Raw genomic sequence first — 21336 nt, forward strand, 5'->3', positions numbered from 1 at the left:
TGTCGTGAACCATGTATGTCTGCCAACCCCTGGTGTTGGTCGTTCTGGGTGAGTGTGTTTAACACTCAATTTTGGCTCTGTTTCTTGTTCTAAGCTCTGGAGTCGCCAGGTGCCGTTAAGACACCCGCCACAAGCTTCAAGGTGAAGTTCAAAGCAATAAAACCGTACACCAATTAATAAGTCCAAACAACTAGAGTTTATTATAATACAATTATAATAACTACCCATGCACACGCTAAAGGATTAAACTTACTCCTACCACTAAACAACTAATACTTATCTCGAAGGAACTGCGAGGTCAGGGAACAAGGCCTCTTGCTCTGCTCTGGTCTGCAGACTTCGGATTGCTATCAATTGCCAAGGGCGTCAGGAGTGTCTATGTCTGGTAGCGGTCGTCGTCATTAGGCACTTACTTGTTGGTGGCTGCTGCTCGACGGCTGAAGTAGAAGACAGGAGCCCGGAGACAGGAGACTGAACCAGGTGTGGGACCTTTCTTTTATAGGTCCCAGGGGGTCCGCGCCCCTTTGGGCGGACTCCCTTACCTGCTTGGAACCGATTGGGTCTCTTCCCAATCGATATGTTTGAACCCCCCAATCCTAGGGCAGTTCCTTGGTTGCTGGGGCGGTTCTTGGGACCTTTTGTTTTGGGCTTCTCTGGCGCCACTGGGTCTGGCCTTCCATAGAATGTATCGATTTGTGCTTAACTTGTGTCCATTGTATCTGGGACTCGCCCGGTATTGCCTCATTAGTATGTTAACGTGTTGTCTTTCACAGTGCTGTCTGGTCTCTGCAGCAGTCAAAACCGGTTTTTGCAGTTGTCCCAATACACAATTGTCTTGCAAGCTGCTTGCTTTCCAACATGTCCATTTTCCCTGCATTCTTTGCAATCTTCCAGTTTGTGTTGGGCAGTGGCCACCCCAGGTGGCTACACTGGTTTACATGAGAGAATATCTTTCTGACAAATTTCCTTCAAATCCCTTTTGTCTGTCATAATTTCCCTTACAACATGAAAGTGTATATTTTCCATTACAGCATTTGCAAAACCACATTGAACTGTCACTTTTCCAAATAAATTCTCCCTATTGTTAAATACACAGTAAAAAAAATTAAGTCTTATCTTAACACATTACTCATTATCTAACCACACAAATAGACTGTGTGTTACAACTTTACATATTTGCAACTGTTATCACAATTTAAATACTAGAAATAAGGTACAATATCGAAATATCCCTTCGTGGCTTTGGGATTAATAATTAATACATACTAAATATGACATATAAAGAACATCAATATTATTCATAATGTTCTATGTAGTTAAATCAAGAAAACACACTAAACTACCCCTCTATTAAAACATTCACACAGTTTAAAAATGCGAATCAAGTTCTTTAACGACACACATACCCCCCATATCACATATATATAGCAGTCCCTATCAATTTACATGAAATTTCTTTCTTTAATAACGATTACAGCTCTTCAATGCAATATTGTTTTGCTGCATTTGTAACAATTTTCCCACCGTGGCATCAAGCTACAAAAATTCTTAAACGATTGTCATTTATCATGTTGGGGTTCCTCGTCAGTCGCTGCTATCTGCCGAGACCCTTAATAACTCCACCGCGTAGTACATACCCCATGGAGACCACAGATCATCCATCAGCTAATGTCCAGTTAGAGATGTCTGACCGGAGGTTTCACTGTTCAGTAATAATTTGATATTTTGATTTGTTTCTAACCCGTAAAGTTTTCCTCTGGGTTTTGTCATTTAATTCCCTCAAATATGTAGCCAATTGTATCATTAGTTTCCCCCCAATCCTGTCTAAAACATTCTTCTCTGGAGTGTAGTTCTCTTCCTTCTTGTGAACTGGTTTGTTATTTATTTTTTCCATCTGAAAAATCAAATGAACAGATCAAGGGTGGAGAGGGCCCTATTCTTTAATTTGCACTTTCTATTTGCATTTGGTTAAAAGAAATTGCATCACAATTAAAACATATGACCTAATTGGTGGGAAGACAGTGAATTACTTTCATAAAAATCCGGTCGTAATCAAAATAAAGTAATTAAAGTAAATGCAGTAGCAATATCAGGAATGTATCAGGATAAGGTTTTGACCAGATTGGATCACTGGGTGAGCAAAAGAGGAGGAGTTTGAGATTATTCACATCTCACTCAGGGGTGCAATGACAGAAGGAGGAGGCCTTCTTGTGAACTGGTTTGTTATTTATTTTTTCCATCTGAAAAATCAAATGAACAGATCAAGGGTGGAGAGGGCCCTATTCTTTAATTTGCACTTTCTATTTGCATTTGGTTAACCCAGAAGTGCCCTCTACAGGACTTCTGGATTTCTTTTACAACCATTTCTTTTTGAACTGGTTTATTTTCCTTATCATTGATATTCATCATACAATTAAAGCCTGTTAAGCCTCCTCCTTCTGTCATTGCACCCCTGAGTGAGATGTGAATAATCTCAAACTCCTCCTCTTTTGCTCACCCAGTGATCCAATCTGGTCAAAACCTTATCCTGATACATTCCTGATATTGCTACTGCATTTACTTTAATTACTTTATTTTGATTACGACCGGATTTTTATGAAAGTAAGATCCAAACATGACATTTTAACTTTATCATCTGTCCAATCAATGCTGCTGACAGGTTTTAATTCACTGTCTTCCCACCAATTAGGTCATATGTTTTAATTGTGATGCAATTTCTTTTGCTCCAGACACCATGCTTCTCTAATACAACTGTATGTTTACCCAGAATCTGAACAATCTTGTCTTTACATTTTACAGCTTCACGGATGATTTTCCCTGCAGTCTTAGTTGGTAGCTTCACCCAAACTTCCTCTGTATTATCAATTGGTTTCAATATCTTTATTTTTCTGCATCAATTGTTATTAAATCTTTTTCTGCCATCAGATTCTCATTTCCTGATACTGCAATTAATTCTCTTAATCTAACTTCTGGTCCAATATCTTTATTCTCCAAAGCTCCTTCTTTAATGTATTTAACATTCTAAACATCATTATTTCTGCTAGTTACATTCCGTGATCATCGGGCACTAGGACCCTGCGGAGCCATGCAGTGTCAATTTCAACGCAGCAGTTTCAAAGTCTGCAGCAGCTGACTGCTGCCGAGTAAAAACTTCTGTATCTGTTTATTCTGAGACCAATTTAGTTCTGAACATACCGATTCACTATCCCATAATACTGATCACATTTCTGCCTGCCATTTGTAACTTCCAATTTATGTGAAAATCGGTTTTGTAAAACACAACATTTTTTAAAAATACAAACACCAAAGGAAATTCACAATACCTCATTAGACATACACCCACTCATTCATCCACTCAGATCTTGGATCTCTATTCAGTAGGGTTTCAGTTACTCTTAACAAAAATTGAGACCCCTCCATGCTGATAAGTTTCACTTATGCAGGAGTTTTTTGCCTCTGTTAAGCTTTTCCACCCTTGTTTCATTGTTTCAACTCTCTTGACCGTTTTTCAGAGCAAGAGGATTATTCTCATTGCCATTTTTTTGGAATTCAAGTTCTGTTCCTGGTTGTCCCTTTCAGGTGCAATCTGAAATTAAGGATAAGTACCCTTTCTGGGCCCTATCCAAGGCTGACTAAGGCACTATCTTCCTGTTTTAGTTCAGGGTCGATTGGTTATTGGTCTCTGAAGATTCTAGGCGTCCCTATTTTCCAGAAAATGTCCGCACAATCTGCCTTACTCTGAGAATGAGTTTTCTTTGGCCTCTTTTACCAGTAATGGATGCAAGATTTTAGTGCTGTCACCAAAATGTCTTGCAGACTTTTTCTCAGGGTCAGTATCTTCGAGTCTACTGATTTTCACACCCAACCTGATCTTCAGTCCCCTCGATCCACAGAATATCCTTACAAAAGCCAATCACACATGACTTTTCAAACTAAACTCGGCAGGTAAAGTTTGACTCACACATAGACTAGAAACTTCTAACATTCTAGCCTTTATGCTGGTTAGAAACTTCTACTATTCCAGCCCCTACTCTGCTTAACTAGAAACGTCTAATATTCTAGGCCCCACGTTGGGCGCCATGAAGTTAAAACTCACCACTATTCTTAAAATTCCCCCTATACCAAAAAAGGGTCGATATTCTAAATGGTGAACAGGGATTCTCACTCCCTGACTCCGATGCAGGCTTCGGTGGGTGCTATTCAGGTCAAACTATAATTTCAAGTTATTCCCAGGTATAACCCATACCTTCACCGAAGAATTTTACTTACTTACCCCTTAGTAGCATCGATGTCCTGGGTCCTGCGTTATTAAATAAGTAAAGTAGGCTAATAACCACTGTTTCAGGTTAAAACTTTTAAGTTATTTTATTATTAGAATTTTTTTTTAAAGCTGTAAACACTTTCTTAACAGAAAGGTAAAAAGATCTTGCTTCTGGATCCTTCCTGTTGGTTGAAGGGACCTTCAGGCCCACCTTGACAATCAATCTTCTTTAAAATCTGATCTTCTTTAGGTGTATTCGCTGGTGAACTCGGTTGCTGAGTCCGATCCTTCCCATGTACCGAGCTGTGAGAGCTGGCTCTCCTGGCTGTCCCCTTTCTTCGGGTTTATATTCTCTTTCGAAAAGTTATTAAGTTTTAACGACTTTATTGTAAATGAGTTTGTTTCACTTTGATAGTTAAAAAGTATATTTGATGTAAACCTTCTAATACAACTAATTATTCATTTTGGGCATAATGTCTCCTCTCAGATCTGATTAAAAAATACTTTGGTTTCAGTAGTTACTTTTATTTCTGTGATTTTGAATCGTTTAATTTTCTAATTGTCCCCAGCTCATAACTTTGCCTTTGGTTTTGACTTTAAATTATGTCTCTCGTAGACAGGTCATCTCCAATTTTCTTTTAATTGACTTGATGTTCGTAGAATTTTACACTTAGAATTGACACCAAATTCGACTGAGCATCATCCATCCTTTCCAGCTGTTTACTAAGAGAGTTTATTTCAATTAAGGTGTGAAACTTTGCTTTTAGCTGTATGCTAAAATTTAACTTGGTATGACTTGAAAGACCTGCCTGCTTTAAACATTCGTCACTTAATTCAATTGAAACTCTCATCCATGCTTTTCCAGATGCTTCCTGAGATAGTTACATTCCGTGAAGGTGTGAGCCATTGTTTTAGCTTACCACATGAAACCTGTGTGTTTGCTAAACCTGCTTGTGAGAAGGAATCTGCATTTTATAATCCTGCTCTTTGCAGCTGCTATTAACCTTTTGTGGGATCTTTCCCTGTACCTTCTCAGACCAGATATTGCCAGACTTCCATGTTTCAAATGACACATTTTTCTGTATTTTCAATTACACACCAGTTACAGTACAGATAACCAGGGAATTGGGACAGGAAGAATGGACGGGATATACCGAGTAACCCGCCAGATGTTTTGCAGTGGTGGGAAGAGGCCCATCATTGGCCGGCGGCGGTATCTTCTGGTTTCGTACTGAATGCATCCCTCATTGTTGTAGACAGGACCAGAAAATCCAACCGGCGTGAGCGGCCGGAAAATCTCACCAAATGTTTAAGGCGACTGGAGTTAAGTGAGCAGAGACCAAGGTATTGGTCAGAAGAATTCAAGGAAGAGTAAACAAAGTTAAAGAGACAATTGTAACCAGATTTAAAGTGAGGCAGCAGCCTTCAAAGTTAAATCAATCATCTGATGCTATTTTAGTACAGTTTGGGAAAGGAAAGTTAAAGCAATTGTGGCCAGTTTGCACAGCAGTCAAGATAAGGAAATCCTAAACGGGTTGGTGTAAAATCCTGGATTGGAGTTGCTGCTAAAAGTGGAGCGGAAGCTTTGTTTAACAGTGTCATTTGGAAAACCTGATCTGGATTTCAGAATGCAAACAGCAAGAGTAAAGCATAATTTAAAAGAAGGTTTAAAAGTGTGACTTTTGAAAGAAGGATTTGAAATCATTTATGTGGAAGTCCGAGTTCAGTGAGGCAAGGTGGCTCAAGGTATAAGAATCATCTGGAGGAAATTTTGAGGAGAAATTCACAGATATTCACTTGGGTCCAGAGAGGAGTGTGTCTTACCACAGTCATCTTACGTGCTTAGAAGGGACTTTGTGTGCTAATGAGATCATTGTAGTTTAAGGTGTACTTTGTAATCCATGTTAATCCTAAAACCTGTGTGTAATTGTTAAGCTAAGGGGGGAGTAAAGGAATGTTGTAATATGACCCAATTTTCTCATGTTTAATAAATGTATTTTTTCTTCTTGTTAAAACTAACTAGCGGGCCTATGACTCTGTTCCTTCACGTGTTATATAAAAAATAAAAGTCATTTTGAGCCAGGGTTCCATTCTGGGCTCTTCTTGTCCAGTTATAACATCAATTGGGATTGTAACACCTGTCTACCCTGTCTAGGCTCCTCGTCATTTTGCACACCTCCATTAGCTCACCCCTTAGCCTCCTCTGTTCTAAGGAAAACAACCCTAGCCCATCCAATCTCTCCTCATAGCTGCAATTTTCAAGCCTTGGCAACATTCTTGTAAATCTCCTCTGTACCCTCTCTGGAGCTATTGTGTCCTTCCTGTAATGTGGTGGCCAGAACCGTACAGAATGGGCTGCAGAAGAGCACACATTAGGCTCCTCCAACTATAAGACTCATCACTATGAGTGTGGGGGTTTGTGGAGATTAGATTATGTTGATGCACCAGGTATGGGGGAATGGGGGCATGGTGGTACTGCCCCTGAATTTGCCTGGCTCTGGGGCCATGGGTTCAAATCCTATCACGTCGGCTGGTTGAATTTCAATTTAATTAATTTAATCGATTGTGGTGGAAGGGGTGGGGTGGGAAGGAAATATGGAATATAATGACAACTACCATTGATTGCTGCTTCCCTAGGGCGGGAATAGCTGACCACTCTGCCGCGTGTTTTTCAGTGGGGGAGGTGGCGGGATCTACCGGTCCCGCTGTTGTCAACGGAACAGCCGGCAAACCCTGCCCCTAATATCCTTTAGAGAAGGAAATGTGTCATCTGGCCTCGCCTACTTTTGACTTCAGATCCACAGCAATGTGGGTGACTCTTAACTGCCCTCAAAGGGGAACAGGGATGAGCAACAAGTGCAGGTGGCCAGATCCCATGACAGAATAAAGGAAAAACTTACATTTGCAAGTGAGTTGTGCAACTCAATGTACTATCAGTGAAGGGTTCGTAGTGATGGGTCAGGCCTATTCATCACGTCCACTTTAGGAAGGGTATTTTGACCTTGGAGTCACAGTGCAGGTTCACCAGAATGATACTGGAGCTGGAAAGGTTAAATAGACTCGATCTGTGTTCCCTGGAATGATCTGGATGTGATCTGATTAAAGTGTTTCAAATGTTTTTTTTAAATTTGGAGTACCCAATTATTTTGTTTCCCAATTAAGGGGCAATTTAGCGTGGCCAATTCACCTACCCTGCACATCTTTGGGTTGTGGGGGCGAAACCCATGCAGACACGGGGTAGAATGTGCAAACTCCACACGGACAGTGACCCGGGGCCGGGATCAAACTCGGGTCCTTGGCGCCGTGAGGCAGCAGTGCTAACAACTGCACCAACGTGCCGCCCCCAAAGAAAGTGTTTCAAATGTTAAAAGCATTTGTCGATCAGGAAAAATTATTTCTCCTGTTGAAGGAATTCCGAAGAAAGGACACAAAGGTAAAATGAAGGTCAGAAGCCCCGGGTGCTGTGAATACAGCTATAAATGCAATGAGTTAGAGAACAACAAATGATGTTCCAGCTGTAAGTTTTTTTAAAAAATGGACCATTTATGTGTTTTCGCAATTACTGTCAAGTGGCATCTGTGACAACAAATCTGCCGTATTGGATGCTAAACATGGTGGCAGAACTCAGTAGAAGGTCCCGCAACATCGCACCGGCTTCGCTTTTATTCTGCTCACTTGATGTCCAATTTGGACGCCTTTGATCCATTCTGTGAAATGCCGACCGTCACTCTGAGCAAACGGTTCAATCCAACACTGATTCAAAGTCAAACAGACGGAATGGGCGGAGAGAAATAGAGGGAAAGAGTGTGGCAAGTAATTTAAAAAGAGGGACTCAGATAAAAGTTAGGTGCTTGTCTTCGGGAACCTTGTATTTTCCTTTATGCTCTTCGAAGAGTTTGGTCAGTTCCTCGGTGTATTTCTGGTGCAATTTGTCAATTTCCTCTTGCGAGGGATTTTCGTTCTTCTCCACCTCGATTGGTTTGCCAACTAGAATTGAAAGGAAGCGGGGTCATTGATTTGTTATCTGCTTGGCAAACTGAAGCAAAGATCTTTGCTAATTGAATCTTAAGAATTATCGAATAATACAACACAGAAGGAGACTATTTGGCCCAGTAATAATACTACTACTACTAATAATAATAATGGATCTTTGACAGTGATATTCAATGCCTCCTATCTCTGACATCTAATCTTTTCCTGTAACCTTGTAATGACTCCCCTTCAAATCTAATTCCCTTTGGAAAGTTCCTACTGAATCTGCTTTTGATCCGGTGTCCTTTCAGGCAGTTTATGCTCAATTATAAAAACTCGCTGCATCAAACCAAATATTGTCTCACATCCCCTCTGGTTCTTTGTTTAATTTTCTTAAATCTGTGTTACCAACCCTCCCACCAGCGGAAACAATTTCTCCTCATTTACACCATCATTGACAGTGCAGAAGGAGGCCATTTGGCCCATCGAGTCTGCACCGATCCTGTGAAAGCGCACCCGACCTAGGCCCACGCCCCCACCCTATCCCCGTCACCCCATCTAATCGTTTAGACACCGAGGGGCAATTTAGCACGGCCAATCCACCTAACCTGCACATCTTTGGATTGTGGGAGGAAACTGGAGCACCCGGGGGAAAGCCACGCAGACACGGGGAGAACGTGCAGACTCCACACAGGCAGTGACCCCAGGCCGACATGCAACCCAGGTCCCTGGTGCTGTGAGGCAGCAGTGCTAACCACTGTGCCATGTGCTGCCCTTATTTATTTTGAATCTCTAACAAATATTCCCTTAATCTTCTCTGCTTGAAGGAACACAATCACAGCTTCTCTAGTCTCTCCACATAACTTAAGTCCTTCATCACCAGTATAATTCTAGTACAAACACTGTTCTGTAGTTAGCATGCCAGGTTAGGGCATCAATATATAATGTGCCATAGCATTGGACTGCAGATTCAATGGGCGGGATTCACAGTTACCGACGCCGACATCGTAATCAGCGATCGGGTGGAGAATCTCTTCCGATGCCCAAATCGGGAGCGGCGCCGGTTTGATGCCAGTTTTCTATCCTCCGCCCACTCTGAAATGGCGTCACATGGCGCACTCCGTTGGAACGGCATTGGCGTGTCACCGGAAGGCCCTCTCCCAATGCTCCGCCCCCGATGGGCCGAGTTCCCAACGGCGCACGTGGTCTGAGCCGTGCGGGAACCCGGCGTGGCGGTGCTGCTGGCTGGGGGGGGGGGGGGGGGGGGTCCTCCGCGAGGGCTGGGGGGACTGGTGGGTGGTGGCACTATTTGGTCAGGTCAGGACCGCTGCAGGTCGTCGTCGTGCGCATGTTCACGGACCCGGCCATTCACCAGCCATTTATATCATGGGAGCCGGGAATTTTACCCGATGTGGTTGCTAGCCCCTCACCGTTTACAGGATCGGTAAGGGTTTGCCGCCGATTTTGGTGTTGTAAAACGCCACGGTTCCCACGCCGGCATCGCCACTTGGCTTCAAAAATGGTGAATCCAGCCCAATGAATCCTTCCGACAGTTGAGTTTCCAGCTTTCAACGATGCTAGTTTAGAAGGTGTGGAGCACAAATCCTCCCCCGCTCGTGAGTAAAATAAATCTTGGGTGGTGGGGCAGTCCATTGCGTTGGCTCTTGTGTGACCCCTGTTGGCTGGGTTGGAAGCAGCTTCTGTGATCAACCACGTCATACAACTCCCAACACAGGACTTATGGAGTTGTAGGATGTCGGCCAGACCCTGAGGCCCATAAGTTGGCTCACGCTGAAAACTCTTTGAAACAGTCAAGCCAGAGGGCTCCCTGATATTCGTACATTGATATAAATCTGAATAGGCTTTTGGTGGAGCATGTTCTGGATTTCCACCAGGCTTTCTGCGAGGAAGTGCTCGCTGACATCATCCCTGAATGGCTTGGCTTTCATTTAACGATTATCCCCCTGGGTTTGGGTGCCTCCACTGGAGGAAATAGGCTCTCCCTCTCTCTCTAAATACTTTCTCAGGTCCTTTATTAATCATCTTAAACATCCCAATTAGGTCACCCCTCAATCTTCTCAATGCAAATGTGTACATAAGAACATAAGAACTAGGAGCAGGAGTCGGCCATCTGACCCCTCGAGCCTGCTCCACCATTCAATGAGATCATGGCTGATCTTTTGTGGACTCAGCTCCACTTTCCGGCCCAAACACCATAACCCTTAATCCCTTTATTCTTCAAAAAACTATCTATCTTTATCTTGAAAACATTTAATGAAGGAGCCTCTACTGCTTCACTGGGCAAGGAATTCCATAGATTCACAACCCTTTGGTGAAGAAGTTCCTCCTAAGGTCAGTCCTAAATCTACTTCCCTTTATTTTGAGGCTATGCCCCCTAGTTCTGCTTTCACCCGCCAGTGGAAACAATCTCCCCGCATCTATCCTATCTATTCCCTTCATAATTTTATATGTTTCTATAAGATCCCCCTACATCCTTCTAAATTTCCACGAGTACAGTCCCAGTCTACTCAACCTCTCCTCATAATCCAACCCCTTCAGCTCTGGGATTAACCTAGTGAATCTCCTCTGCACACCCTCCAGCGCCAGTACCTTTCTCAAGTAAGGAGAGTAGACTGTGCAACCCGTCCTCATAATTGAACCTTTCTATCTCTGGTGAGTTTTCACTGCACCTGCTCCAAGGACCTTGTATCCTCCCTGAGGTGCGCTGAACACAATTACTCCAGATCTGTATCTGACTAGAAGTGCATACAACTAGGGCATAACTTCTACCAAGGAAGTCTTGTGGCGCAGCGCAGTGGGTAGTATTCCTGCCTCTGATCCAGAAGTTCTGGGTTCGAGTCCCATCCAAGGACTTGATACCCAAGGAAGTTGTGTTCATTACGCGGTCAAACCGGTTGTGTGTGTCAACCTGTGATTCCTTCCAGGTATGCCATTGGCTGGTGGTAAGAGCAGGAGAGACTCCTGGTCAGCCACGCCCGATGTGGAAGTGGTGCCTTCAAGCTACAAGCCTCTGGTGACAGACTGACCACCTGTTCTGGGAAATGGTAGCTATGGAAATGCACAAAAGTCTGCCTCAGTGCATCATTAGGTGTGGGAAGAGAATTGGAATAACCTCTAGCCCTCTGTATTCCTGCCTCTTGAGATGAATGTTTCATTAGCCATTCTGATTGCTTATTGTGCTCATCTCTAGTTACCAATTATTAAGACCCAGGAAGCTGAGCGATAAGGTGAACGTCAATTTATTTATGGTCACAGAGAGTTTGCCTGGGACAGCGAAGATTTTTACAGAGTACGGTCCCGTTGAGACAACCAACATGATGGGCCCTGTTCGGGCCGGCCTTTACACTGGGTTCGGCTGGGCAAGCATCCGCCCACTAGCGGGGAAGCTCATATTCTACCAGTCCCTCGTGGAGATCAGTCAGGGCGCCCCCAGGGTCTTGTGGGGGTCATTACACCAGTGATTCCCCTTTCTTCCCAATTCTCCCATTTCTGCCCCGTGGCCTGAATTGGTGTTGAATTTACTCCATGAAAAGCCTCCGCCGTGGCGGTTTGAATTTGCCGTCCACCAATACAACATGAAGTTAGATGCGGTTGTTTGACTTACCCACAGTGTGAATGGGCTTCCTGTACGGGATGAGGCCAAAGCTATACTGGAATATGCCACGGGCATGGAAAAGGGGGAGCGATATTCCCATCACCTTCTGCAAACGTTCCTGGACCTTTCTCAGGAATGATCCCTTGGGATTTTTCACCTGATCAAACACCTCATTCTCACCAAAAGAAAACACCGGAACCAGGGATGTCCTGAGGGAGAAACAGATACAGCTGTTTAATTCTTACAGGGATCTCTCAGTCACATATTTTAATTCATGACTAATAATTCATCCATAAGTAATTTTAAAAGTTAGTTGGGCAGGCAGTTGAGGATTACATGTGAAAAGTGGAGATGTGGTACTCCTCCAAAGGGCCAACGTAGGCGCGATGGGCTGAATGGTTGCAAGTTTCAATAATTCTGTGCATAACGGCCAACCTGATGTTGATGCAAGTGTTTCCTGGCAGGGAATTGGAGGAAGACAAGCGATATTCCAGTTATTAGAGCTCATCAAACATTGTGAAGTGACACCGAGATGGACAAAGGGAAGGTCATGCACCAGTTCATTATGTCCAGACCATCGGCCTTTGCTCAGGGGGCCAAGGGAAAGATGGCCAGACTTGGAGGGAAAGGCCCTGGCAAACCTACACATCTCTCGGACCGCCATGGACCATCTGGTCCTGAGGCTGATCGACCAGTGAGCCAAGGGTTATGGGGGAGTGGGGAGCAGGAATGGGGGCTGGGGAGTGTTCGATGTGGGTGAGGTCAGCAGGCAGACCGGAAAGTGGAGTTGAGGCCACAATCAGATCTTCTTGAATGGGAGAGCAGGCTCCAGGGGCCGAATGGCCTACTCCAGCTCCTGATCATTGTGTTGCTGCGGTAAGGAGCAGTTCAAAGTCATCAACATTACCAATGGCTCAAACCAGTTAATGTAAGTCACTAAAATTACAAAGAAAAAAAAAAACTTGCATTTATATATCCCCTTTCACAACTTCAGGGTGTCCCAGAGCACTTTGCAGCCAATGAAATACTTCACAAGTGTAGTCACTGTCGTAATGTAGGAAACGCAACAGCCAATCTGCACACAGCAAGCTCCCAAAAGTCACTCATGTGGGAGTCAAATGGTTGTGACTTAAAGTCCAACTCCACCACCTGAAGTTAAAGATCTAGAGATGGATTCTCTGCCCCCCCCCCCCCCCCAAACAAACAAGAAATGCTGGAAATAGTCAGCAGATCAGGCAGAGAAGGGAATTGCTGGCCGTGCATGCGCATGGCGACGACCTGCAGCGGTCGCGCCGTACAACATGGCGCCGGCCGTGTGTGTACCTGACCTGCCAGATAGTCCTCCCTGGGCACCCCCTTGGCCACCCCCCACCAGTCCCCCCTGTCCTCACCGATGTGCCCCCCCGCCCCCCTCCCCCCCCCCGCCGGCCAGCAGCACGGCTCCCGCGTGACTGTGGTGGCGCTGGACACCATCTGCAGCCGCCAAGCCGGGTTCCCGCACGGCTGGGACCACGCATCCCCCAGCGCCGTCGTGAACTCGACCCATCGGGGGCGGAGCATCGGGGTAGGGCCTTCAGGTGACTTCCTGAGGCCGTCCCAACGGCGTGCAGTGCATGCCGCGATGACGCTGTCCTGGAGGGGGTGGAGCCTGCGTAAAACAAGCGCTGCTCCCGTTTCCATCGTAAAAAAGGGACTCTCGGGGCAGCATGGTGGCCTAGTGGTTAGCACAACCGCCTCACGGCGCTGAGGTCCCAGGTTCGATCCCGGCTCTGGGTCACTGTCCGTGTGGAGTTTGCACATTCTCCCCGTGTCTGCGTGGGTTTCGCCCCCACAACCCAAAAATGTGCAGAGTAGGTGGATTGGTCACGCTAAATTGCCCCTTAATTGGAAAAAATAATTGGGTAATCTAAATTTATTTTTTAAAAAGGGACTCTCCGCCCGGGAAACGGAGAATCTCGACCATTAATTCTCGCTCTCTCGCGTGGCGATGCCATTATTTAATCAATTTCCTGCCATTCAGCTGGAGTTATAAAATATCTTTAAAAAATATAAGCTGGTACTCTGGATCCGTGGAGACTGCATTTACCTCAGCAGTAACATAGACAGGCTACCAACACTTGAAATAGTACAACACTATTTTATTAAGCTAGAAACTGTTGAACATACTTTCACTGTGGGTCGACACTATGTGAGATTAAACTAAAGACCTACGCCTATCCTAACCAGTCTATGCACTCAGCACATGGTGAGGATCTGTGCTGCAAGCTGTGAGCTCTGTCCTTATGAGAGGCTGCATCCCGAATGAGCGGGAACCACTGATGCCCTCTGTCTTTATAGTGAGTGTGCTCTAACTGGCGATTGGCTGCGGTGTTGTGTGTGTTGATTGGTTTTGCTGTGTGTCAATCAGTGTGTGCGTCTGCACCATGATATACTGCTGTATATTATGACAGTGGGGGGCTCAACAGAATCATCTGCGTGGACCACCATCGGTGTGCATGCATGATGGCCACATAGGTTTGGTAAGAGACACGCAAGCTAATTAAACCAGCCAGTTAAGAGGAACACCTTCAGCAGTGATTCAGACCCGGCAGTGGTGAAATTATGGCTGCTACGGAGGAACTTGGCTTACCCAAACTGGAGAGCAAGTTTGACGAATCCCTTCCTGTTCTTCAGCAGCAGTGTTAACGCACCAGGCCTGGCATCGAGAGCTTCAGGAGCCCCTCCAATAGCAATCACAGCAACATTGCCGCCTTCTGCTCTACTCAGCAGATACTTTGCACTCTCCCTGGCTGATGGCACCAAGCCTGCAACAGGGAAAACGCACACTGACTTCCTTAGAGACTGCCGACTGAGGGGAAGCAGAGAGACTTCAGAACAAACTTGCATTTACATAGTGCCTTTCTCAACCCGGGATGTCCCAAAGCATTTTACGGGCAATTAAAAACTTGAAGTGTAATCGCTGTTGCAATGCAGGAAATGCAGCTGCCAATTTGTGCACAGCAAGATGCCAGAACAGCAATGTGCTAACAATTGGATAATCTGATCTTTTAGCAATGCAGGTTGATAGCTAGGTATCGCACAGGGCACCGGGAAGAACTCTCCTGCTCTTCTTTGAGTACAGTCAGTCATGGGCTGGTTTAGCTCATGCCAGGGGCTGGTTTAGCTCACCAGGCTAAATCGCTGACTTTTAAAAAAGCAGACCAAGCAGGCCAGCAGCACGGTTTGATTCCCGTACCAGCCTTCCCGGACAGGTGCCGGAATGTGGCGACTAGGGGCTTTTCACAGTAACTTAATTGAAGCCTACTCGTGACAATAAGCGATTTTCATTTTCATTTCATGTGATCTTGTACATTAACCTGAGAGGGTATTTTGGGCCTTTGCTTTGCTTCTCGTCTGGAAGATGGCACCACCCACAGCGCGGAGCGGTGAGGAATATCTGGGAGGGCGGAGCGGTGAGGAATATCTGGGAGGGTGGAGTGGTGAGCGTCTGGGAGGGCGGAGCGGTGAGGAATATCTGGGAGGGTGGAGTGGTGAGCGTCTGGGAGGGCGGAGCGGTGAGGAATATTTGGGAGGGTGGAGCGGTGAGCGTCTGGGAGGGCGGAGCGGTGAGGAATATCTTGAAAATAGAATAGTAGAAAATTAATTAATTAATTAATTAACTAAGTAGAGGTGGCTGGGCAGGTGGTGTGCTGTAGCTGTAGGATGTGGGAGTTGGCAGATCCCATTGTGAGCTGCAGTGACCACGTCTGCACCAAGTGTTTGTCGCTTGAGGAACTTCGGCTCAGAGTTGATGAGCTGGAGTCTGAGCTTCAGACACTGCGGCACATTAGGGAGGGGGAGAGCTACCTGGATGCTTTGTTTCAGGAGGCGGTCACATCACGTAGGTTAAGTACCTCAAATTCGGTCAGTGGTCAGGGTCAGCAGGGTGTGACTGCGAGTGAGGCAGGTAAAGGGATCCTGAATTTTGGAATGGAGGAGCTTCAGCCTTTGACTTTGTCCAACAGGTACGATGTACCTACTCCCATTTTGGATGAGGGCTGTAGGGAGGATGTTTCCTGACCACTGCGCCGTGTACAGGAGGCCATTCAAGTGGGGGGAGCAAAAAGGCAAGAGGGTTGCAGGAGATTCTATAAGTAGGGGCATTGACCGAGTCCTTTGTAACCACCTGGGGCAGAGGTTTGTGGGGCCACCATTGTATCGTGTCGGGGTCGGGCAGCAAGGGCAGGGTGGTGGCTCTCAACCCACCCCCCCACCCCCACCCGCTGCTGGGTTAATACTTGCAACGGTGGGATGAGGGCCTTAAGTGGGCATTAATTGCCCCCTTAAGTGCCTCAGTTGGTGGCGAGGCAGAAAGGGAGTCTCTGGGCATTTCGCCATGGAGTGAAGGGGTGGAGGGCAGGATAGCGGTGAGCTTCCCCTCCCTCCAACAAGATTAAATGCCACCTGTCATCAAACTCACCATGGGGGCAGGATACAAGATTTTATCCCTGAGCTGAATTCCGTTTGATGATTGCTCCCATGATGCACCTTGCCAGGACCTGCTGCTACATCAATGGCGAAACTTAAATGCAAGTTGCTGTTGTCAAAGCCACTTGTGTACATGGCCTGAACATGACTTACCTGCACTCATGATATAGTCCCTGAAGAATGGGACTCTGAACCAGAGAGGCAGCATCAGCAGATGTTGCTTCAACCCAGGGAACTTTTCCCTGAACCCGGTCATCTCGGTGCAGAAGTTCCCAAAGGCTCCTGCGACCAGTATTCCGTGCGGGTGGAAACCAAAGATGTAGTTCTTCTTTGGATCTATATCTGTCGTCTTGACGAGCTGGAAGAGAAGGTCACCATTGAAAGAAAGGTCACATTCCAGCTGCAGAGATGTGCACGTGGCGAGATTGAATCTCAGAAGTGAATCAATGGGCCATAGGATGGTGCAGCGGAGAAGGAGGCTACTCGGCCCGTCATGCCTGTGCTGGTTCATTTTCAGACCCAACTAATTCATCCCAATTCCCTACTCTTTCCTCACAACCCTGCAAAATGCTACTTTTCAACTTTATACCCAGTTCCTTTGTGTAAATTATTGAATTTCAACCGTCATTTCAGGTCCTGCATTTTGGATCATAACTCTGAGTAATTTCTTTACCCACATTTTAGTAGTAATGCTGTATCTGCCAATGACCTTAATTCAGTGCCCCTTTCTTCTCATTCATTCAAGATACGTGAGAATCACCAGCAAGGCCAGAATTTATTTCCCATCCTTAGGTGCCGCTTATTTATTACGTACAAACATATGGGGCGGGTTTCTCTGATCCTGAGGTTAAGTGTTGATGCCATTGTAAACGCCATCGCGTTTCATGACGGCGTCAACGTGCCCTCAGGAGCAGCAATTCTGACCCCTACAGGGGGCCAGCTCGGCACTGGAGCGACCCACCCGTCTCCAGCTGCTGATGGCGGCGTCAAATGGGTGGCGGGAGTCTGTGCATGCGCCACTGTGACTGGCGCAATGCGCGCATGCGCAGTGTGACTGGCGCAATGCGCGCATGCGCAGTGTGACCGCCGCCAATTCGCGCATTTGCAGTGGCTCCCTTCTCCACGCCGGCCGCGCGCAACATGGCATGGGCTACAGGGGCCAGCGCGGAGCAAAAGAGGCCCCCAGTCCGAGAAGTAGGCCCCGATCGCGGGCCAAGCCACAGCGGAGCCCCCCGGGGTTGGACCACCCCACCAGGCCGCCTCCGGATGCATTAACGCCGAGGGACCCGCAGGGTAAGACCACACGTGGACGGCGCCGGCATGACTTGGATTTTTGTGCGGCCGCTCGGCCCATCCCGGGCGGAGAATCACCGGGTGGTGGCGCGTAGAGCGGCCCCCGATGGGCGCCGCACGAACCGCGCCAATCCTCCACTTTCCGGAAAATCGTCGGACCGGCGCCGGGACGCCGTTGCGCGATTCGCCCCCGACCCGGCGATTCTCCGGCCTGGCCTGGGCTGAGGGAACCCCACCCGTGAATTAGGAGCAGGAATCGGCCATTCGGCCCCTCAAGGTTTTTTCCGCCTATCAATAGGATCGTGGAGGATCTTCTATCTATCAAATATCCGCTTAACCTTCCCTTCTCGCAGAAGAACGATCCTCAGCCTCTCCATTCTCACCATGTAACTGAAGTCCTTCCATCTCTGGATCCCATTGTAATAAATCTCTGGACTTTCCCCAACTCCCAGAATTGCAGCTGAGGCCTAACGGGTGTTCTGATAAAGGTTTATGAGAACTGAACGTTCTTGTACACCTGGGGAAATCAGTTTGGATCTGTCATTGATTCGATACAAAGCGTGTCACCCATTGATCCCAGTCCCAGGGTTGGGAAAGGAATTAAAAGGGAAGATTTAAATGGTCCAGGGTGGAGGACAGGAATAACCAGATGAAAGAAGGAATGATAATTGAGGCAAAAATTTTTAGTTTTTTTCGACAGGGGTATTATAAGATCATAATAATAAATAGGAGGATTAGGCCATTCAGCCCATCGCAGAATCACATGTTACAACACGGAAGGAGGCCCTTCAGCTCATCATTTTTATACCGGCTCTCCAATTGGGCAAAGTCATTCCTCTTGCCTTCTCCTGGCAGCCCTGCACATTCTTTCTAATGATGTAATAATCCAATTTCACCTTGAATGCCTCGGTTGATCCTCCCTCTACCATGGTCTCAGGCAGTGCATTCCACATCCTAACCACTCACTGAAAAGGGTTTCCCTCACATCTCCATTGCGTTTTGAGCCAATTATCTTAAATCTGTGTCCTCTGAAATGAAATGAAAATCGCTTATTGTCACGAGTAGGCTTCAACGAAGTTACTGTGAAAAGCCCCTAGTCACCACATTCCGGCGCCTGTTCGGGGAGGCTGTTACGGGAATCGAACTGTGCTGCTGGCCTGCTTGGCCTGCTTTCAAAGCCAGCGATTTAGCCCAGTGTGCTAAACAGGTTCTTGATCCTTCCACCAATGGGAACAATTTCTCCCTTGCAACCCAGTCTAGACCTCTCATGAATTCGAAGACCTCTATTAAATTGGAAATATCAGTGAGGACTCTTCAAAATAGTGCCGTGGATCTTTGATGTCCACCCCAGAGGACATTCAGAGCCTGAGTTTAGCCTTTTTCTGAGTCACAGCATCACAGACAGTGCAGTGCTCCCTCAGTATTGCACGGGATTGGGACTTGAACTCACAACCGTTTGACTCAGGGTGCGAGCACTACCCTTTGAACCACTGCTGACACCGTACCTCCTCAAACCCGCTCTGCCATTCAATACGATTATTGCTGATCAGATTGTTTTTTAAAAATTAATTTCCGGACGTTGATGGTTAGGTCAGCATTTATTGCCCATCCTTAGTTGCCCTTCAGAAGATGATGGTGAGCTGCCTTCTTGAACCGCTGCAATTCCTGAGATGTAGGTACACCCACAGTGCTGTTCGGGAGGGAGTTCCAGCATTTTGTCCCAGCGACAGTGAAGGAACGGTGATATATTTCCAAGTCAGGACGGTGAGTGACCGGGAGGGCAACCTCCAGGTGGTGATGGGGTTCTCAGGTATCTGCTGCTCTTGTCCTTCTAGATGGTAGTGGTCATGGGTTTCGAAGGCTCTGTCTAAGGGACCTTGGTGACTTACTGCAGTGCATCTTGTGGATGGTACACACGGCTGCCACTGTTCGTTGGTGGTGGAGGGTTTGAATGTTTGTGGAAGGGGGAGCAATCAAGCAGGTTGATTTGTCCTGGATGGTGTTGAGCTTCTTGAGTGTTGTTGGAGCTGCACTCCTTCAGGCAAGTGGAGAGTATTCCATCACACTCCTGACTTAGACATAGAATTTACAGTGCAGAAGGAGGCCATTCGGCCCATTGAATCTGCACCGGCCCTTGGAAAGAGCACCCCACTTAAGCCCACACCTCCGTCCCATACCCGTAACCCAGCAACCCCACCCAACCCCTTTTGACACTAAGGGCAATTTAGCACGGCCAATCCACCTAACCTGCACATCTTTGGACTGAGGGAGGAAACCAGAGCACCCGGAGGAAACCCACACAGACACGGGGAGGATGTGCAGACTCCGCACAGACAGTGACCCAAGCCGGGAATCGAACCTGGGGCCCTGGATCTGTGAAGCGACAGTGCTAACCACAGTGCTGCCGTGCCACCCTGACTTGTGCCTTGTAGATGGTGGACAAGATTTGGTGGGGGTCAGGAGGTGAGTTACTCACCGTGGATTTCCAGCCTTTGACCTGCCCTGGCACCCACAGTATTAATATGGCTAGTCCAGTTCAGTATCTGATCAATGTTGATTGTAGGGGATTAAGCAATGTTAATTCCATTGAATTACAAGGGGCGACGGTTAGATCCTCTCTTGCAAGAGATGGTCATTGGCTGGCACTTGTACGGCGCAACTGTAACTTGCCACTTGCAGCCCAAGCCTGAATATTGTCCCGGTCTTGCTGCATTTGGCCATGGGCGGCTTCATTATCTGAGGAGTCATGAATGGTGCTGAACATTGTGCAGTTATCTGCAAACATCCCCACTTCCGATGGAAGGCAGGTCATTGATGAAGCAGCTGAAGATGGTTGGGCCCAGGACATGACCCTGAGGAACTCCTGCAGTGATGTCCTGGAGCTGAGATGATTGACCTCCAACAATCACAGCCATCTTCCTTTGTGTCAGGTATGACTCCAAACAGCGGAGAGTTTTCCCCCTGGTTCCCATTGACTCCAGTTTAGCTAGGGCTCCTTGATGCTATACTTGGTCAAATGTTGCCTTGATGTCAAAAACAGTCACTCTCACCTCATCTCTGGCATTCAGCTCTTTTGTCCATGTTTGAATCAAGGCTGTAATGAGGTCAGGAGCTGAGTGACCCTGGTGGAACCTAAATGGAGCATCCATGAGCAGGTTATTACTGAGTGAGGGCTACTTGATAGCACTGTTGATGACTCCTTCCATCGCTTTGCTGATGATGGAGAGTAGATGACGGTAGCACAAGTGACTATCACTGTGGCTTTACAGCGCCAGGGTCCCAGGTTAGATTCCCCGCTGGGTCACTGTCTGTGCGGAGTCTGCATGTTCTCCCCGTGTCTGTGTGGGTTTCCTCCGGGTGCTCCGGTTTCCTCCCACAGTCCAAAGACGTGCAGGTTAGGTGGATTGGTCATGATAAATTGCCCTTAGTGTCCAAAAGGTTAGGAGGGGTTATTGGGTTACGGGGATAGGGTGGAAGTGAGAGCTTAAGTGGGTCTGTGCAGACTAGATGGGCCAAATCCCGTACCAGCCTCCCCGGACAGGCGCTGGAATGTGGCGACTAGGGGCTTTTCACAGTAACTTCATTGAAGCCTACTCGTGACAATAAGCGATTTTCATTTCATTTCATTTCAAATGGCCTCCTTCTGCACTGTATGTTCTATGTTGTCTATGTTACTATGTTAGACCATTAGGCAATATTTGGCTGGATTGGATTTGTCCTGTTTCTT

General features: G+C 46.8%; 1 protein-coding gene across 1 annotated transcript in view; it reads right to left on the reverse strand.

The window, feature by feature from the left end:
* Positions 1-7783: 7783 nt before the first annotated feature.
* Positions 7784-21336, reverse strand: part of mogat2 (monoacylglycerol O-acyltransferase 2) — a 49816-nt gene continuing 36263 nt past the window's right edge. Inside the window, exons 3-6 of the mRNA XM_038819134.1 lie at positions 16470-16674; positions 14479-14653; positions 11859-12058; positions 7784-8248 (exon numbers count right to left, since the gene is read on the reverse strand). Coding sequence (XP_038675062.1) covers positions 8094-8248; positions 11859-12058; positions 14479-14653; positions 16470-16674 — 735 coding nt within the window. The 3' untranslated portion in view covers positions 7784-8093. The remainder of the gene's footprint in view (positions 8249-11858; positions 12059-14478; positions 14654-16469; positions 16675-21336) is intronic.

The sequence above is a fragment of the Scyliorhinus canicula genome, chromosome 14, assembly GCF_902713615.1.
Source record: "Scyliorhinus canicula chromosome 14, sScyCan1.1, whole genome shotgun sequence".
Lineage (NCBI taxonomy): Eukaryota > Metazoa > Chordata > Chondrichthyes > Carcharhiniformes > Scyliorhinidae > Scyliorhinus > Scyliorhinus canicula.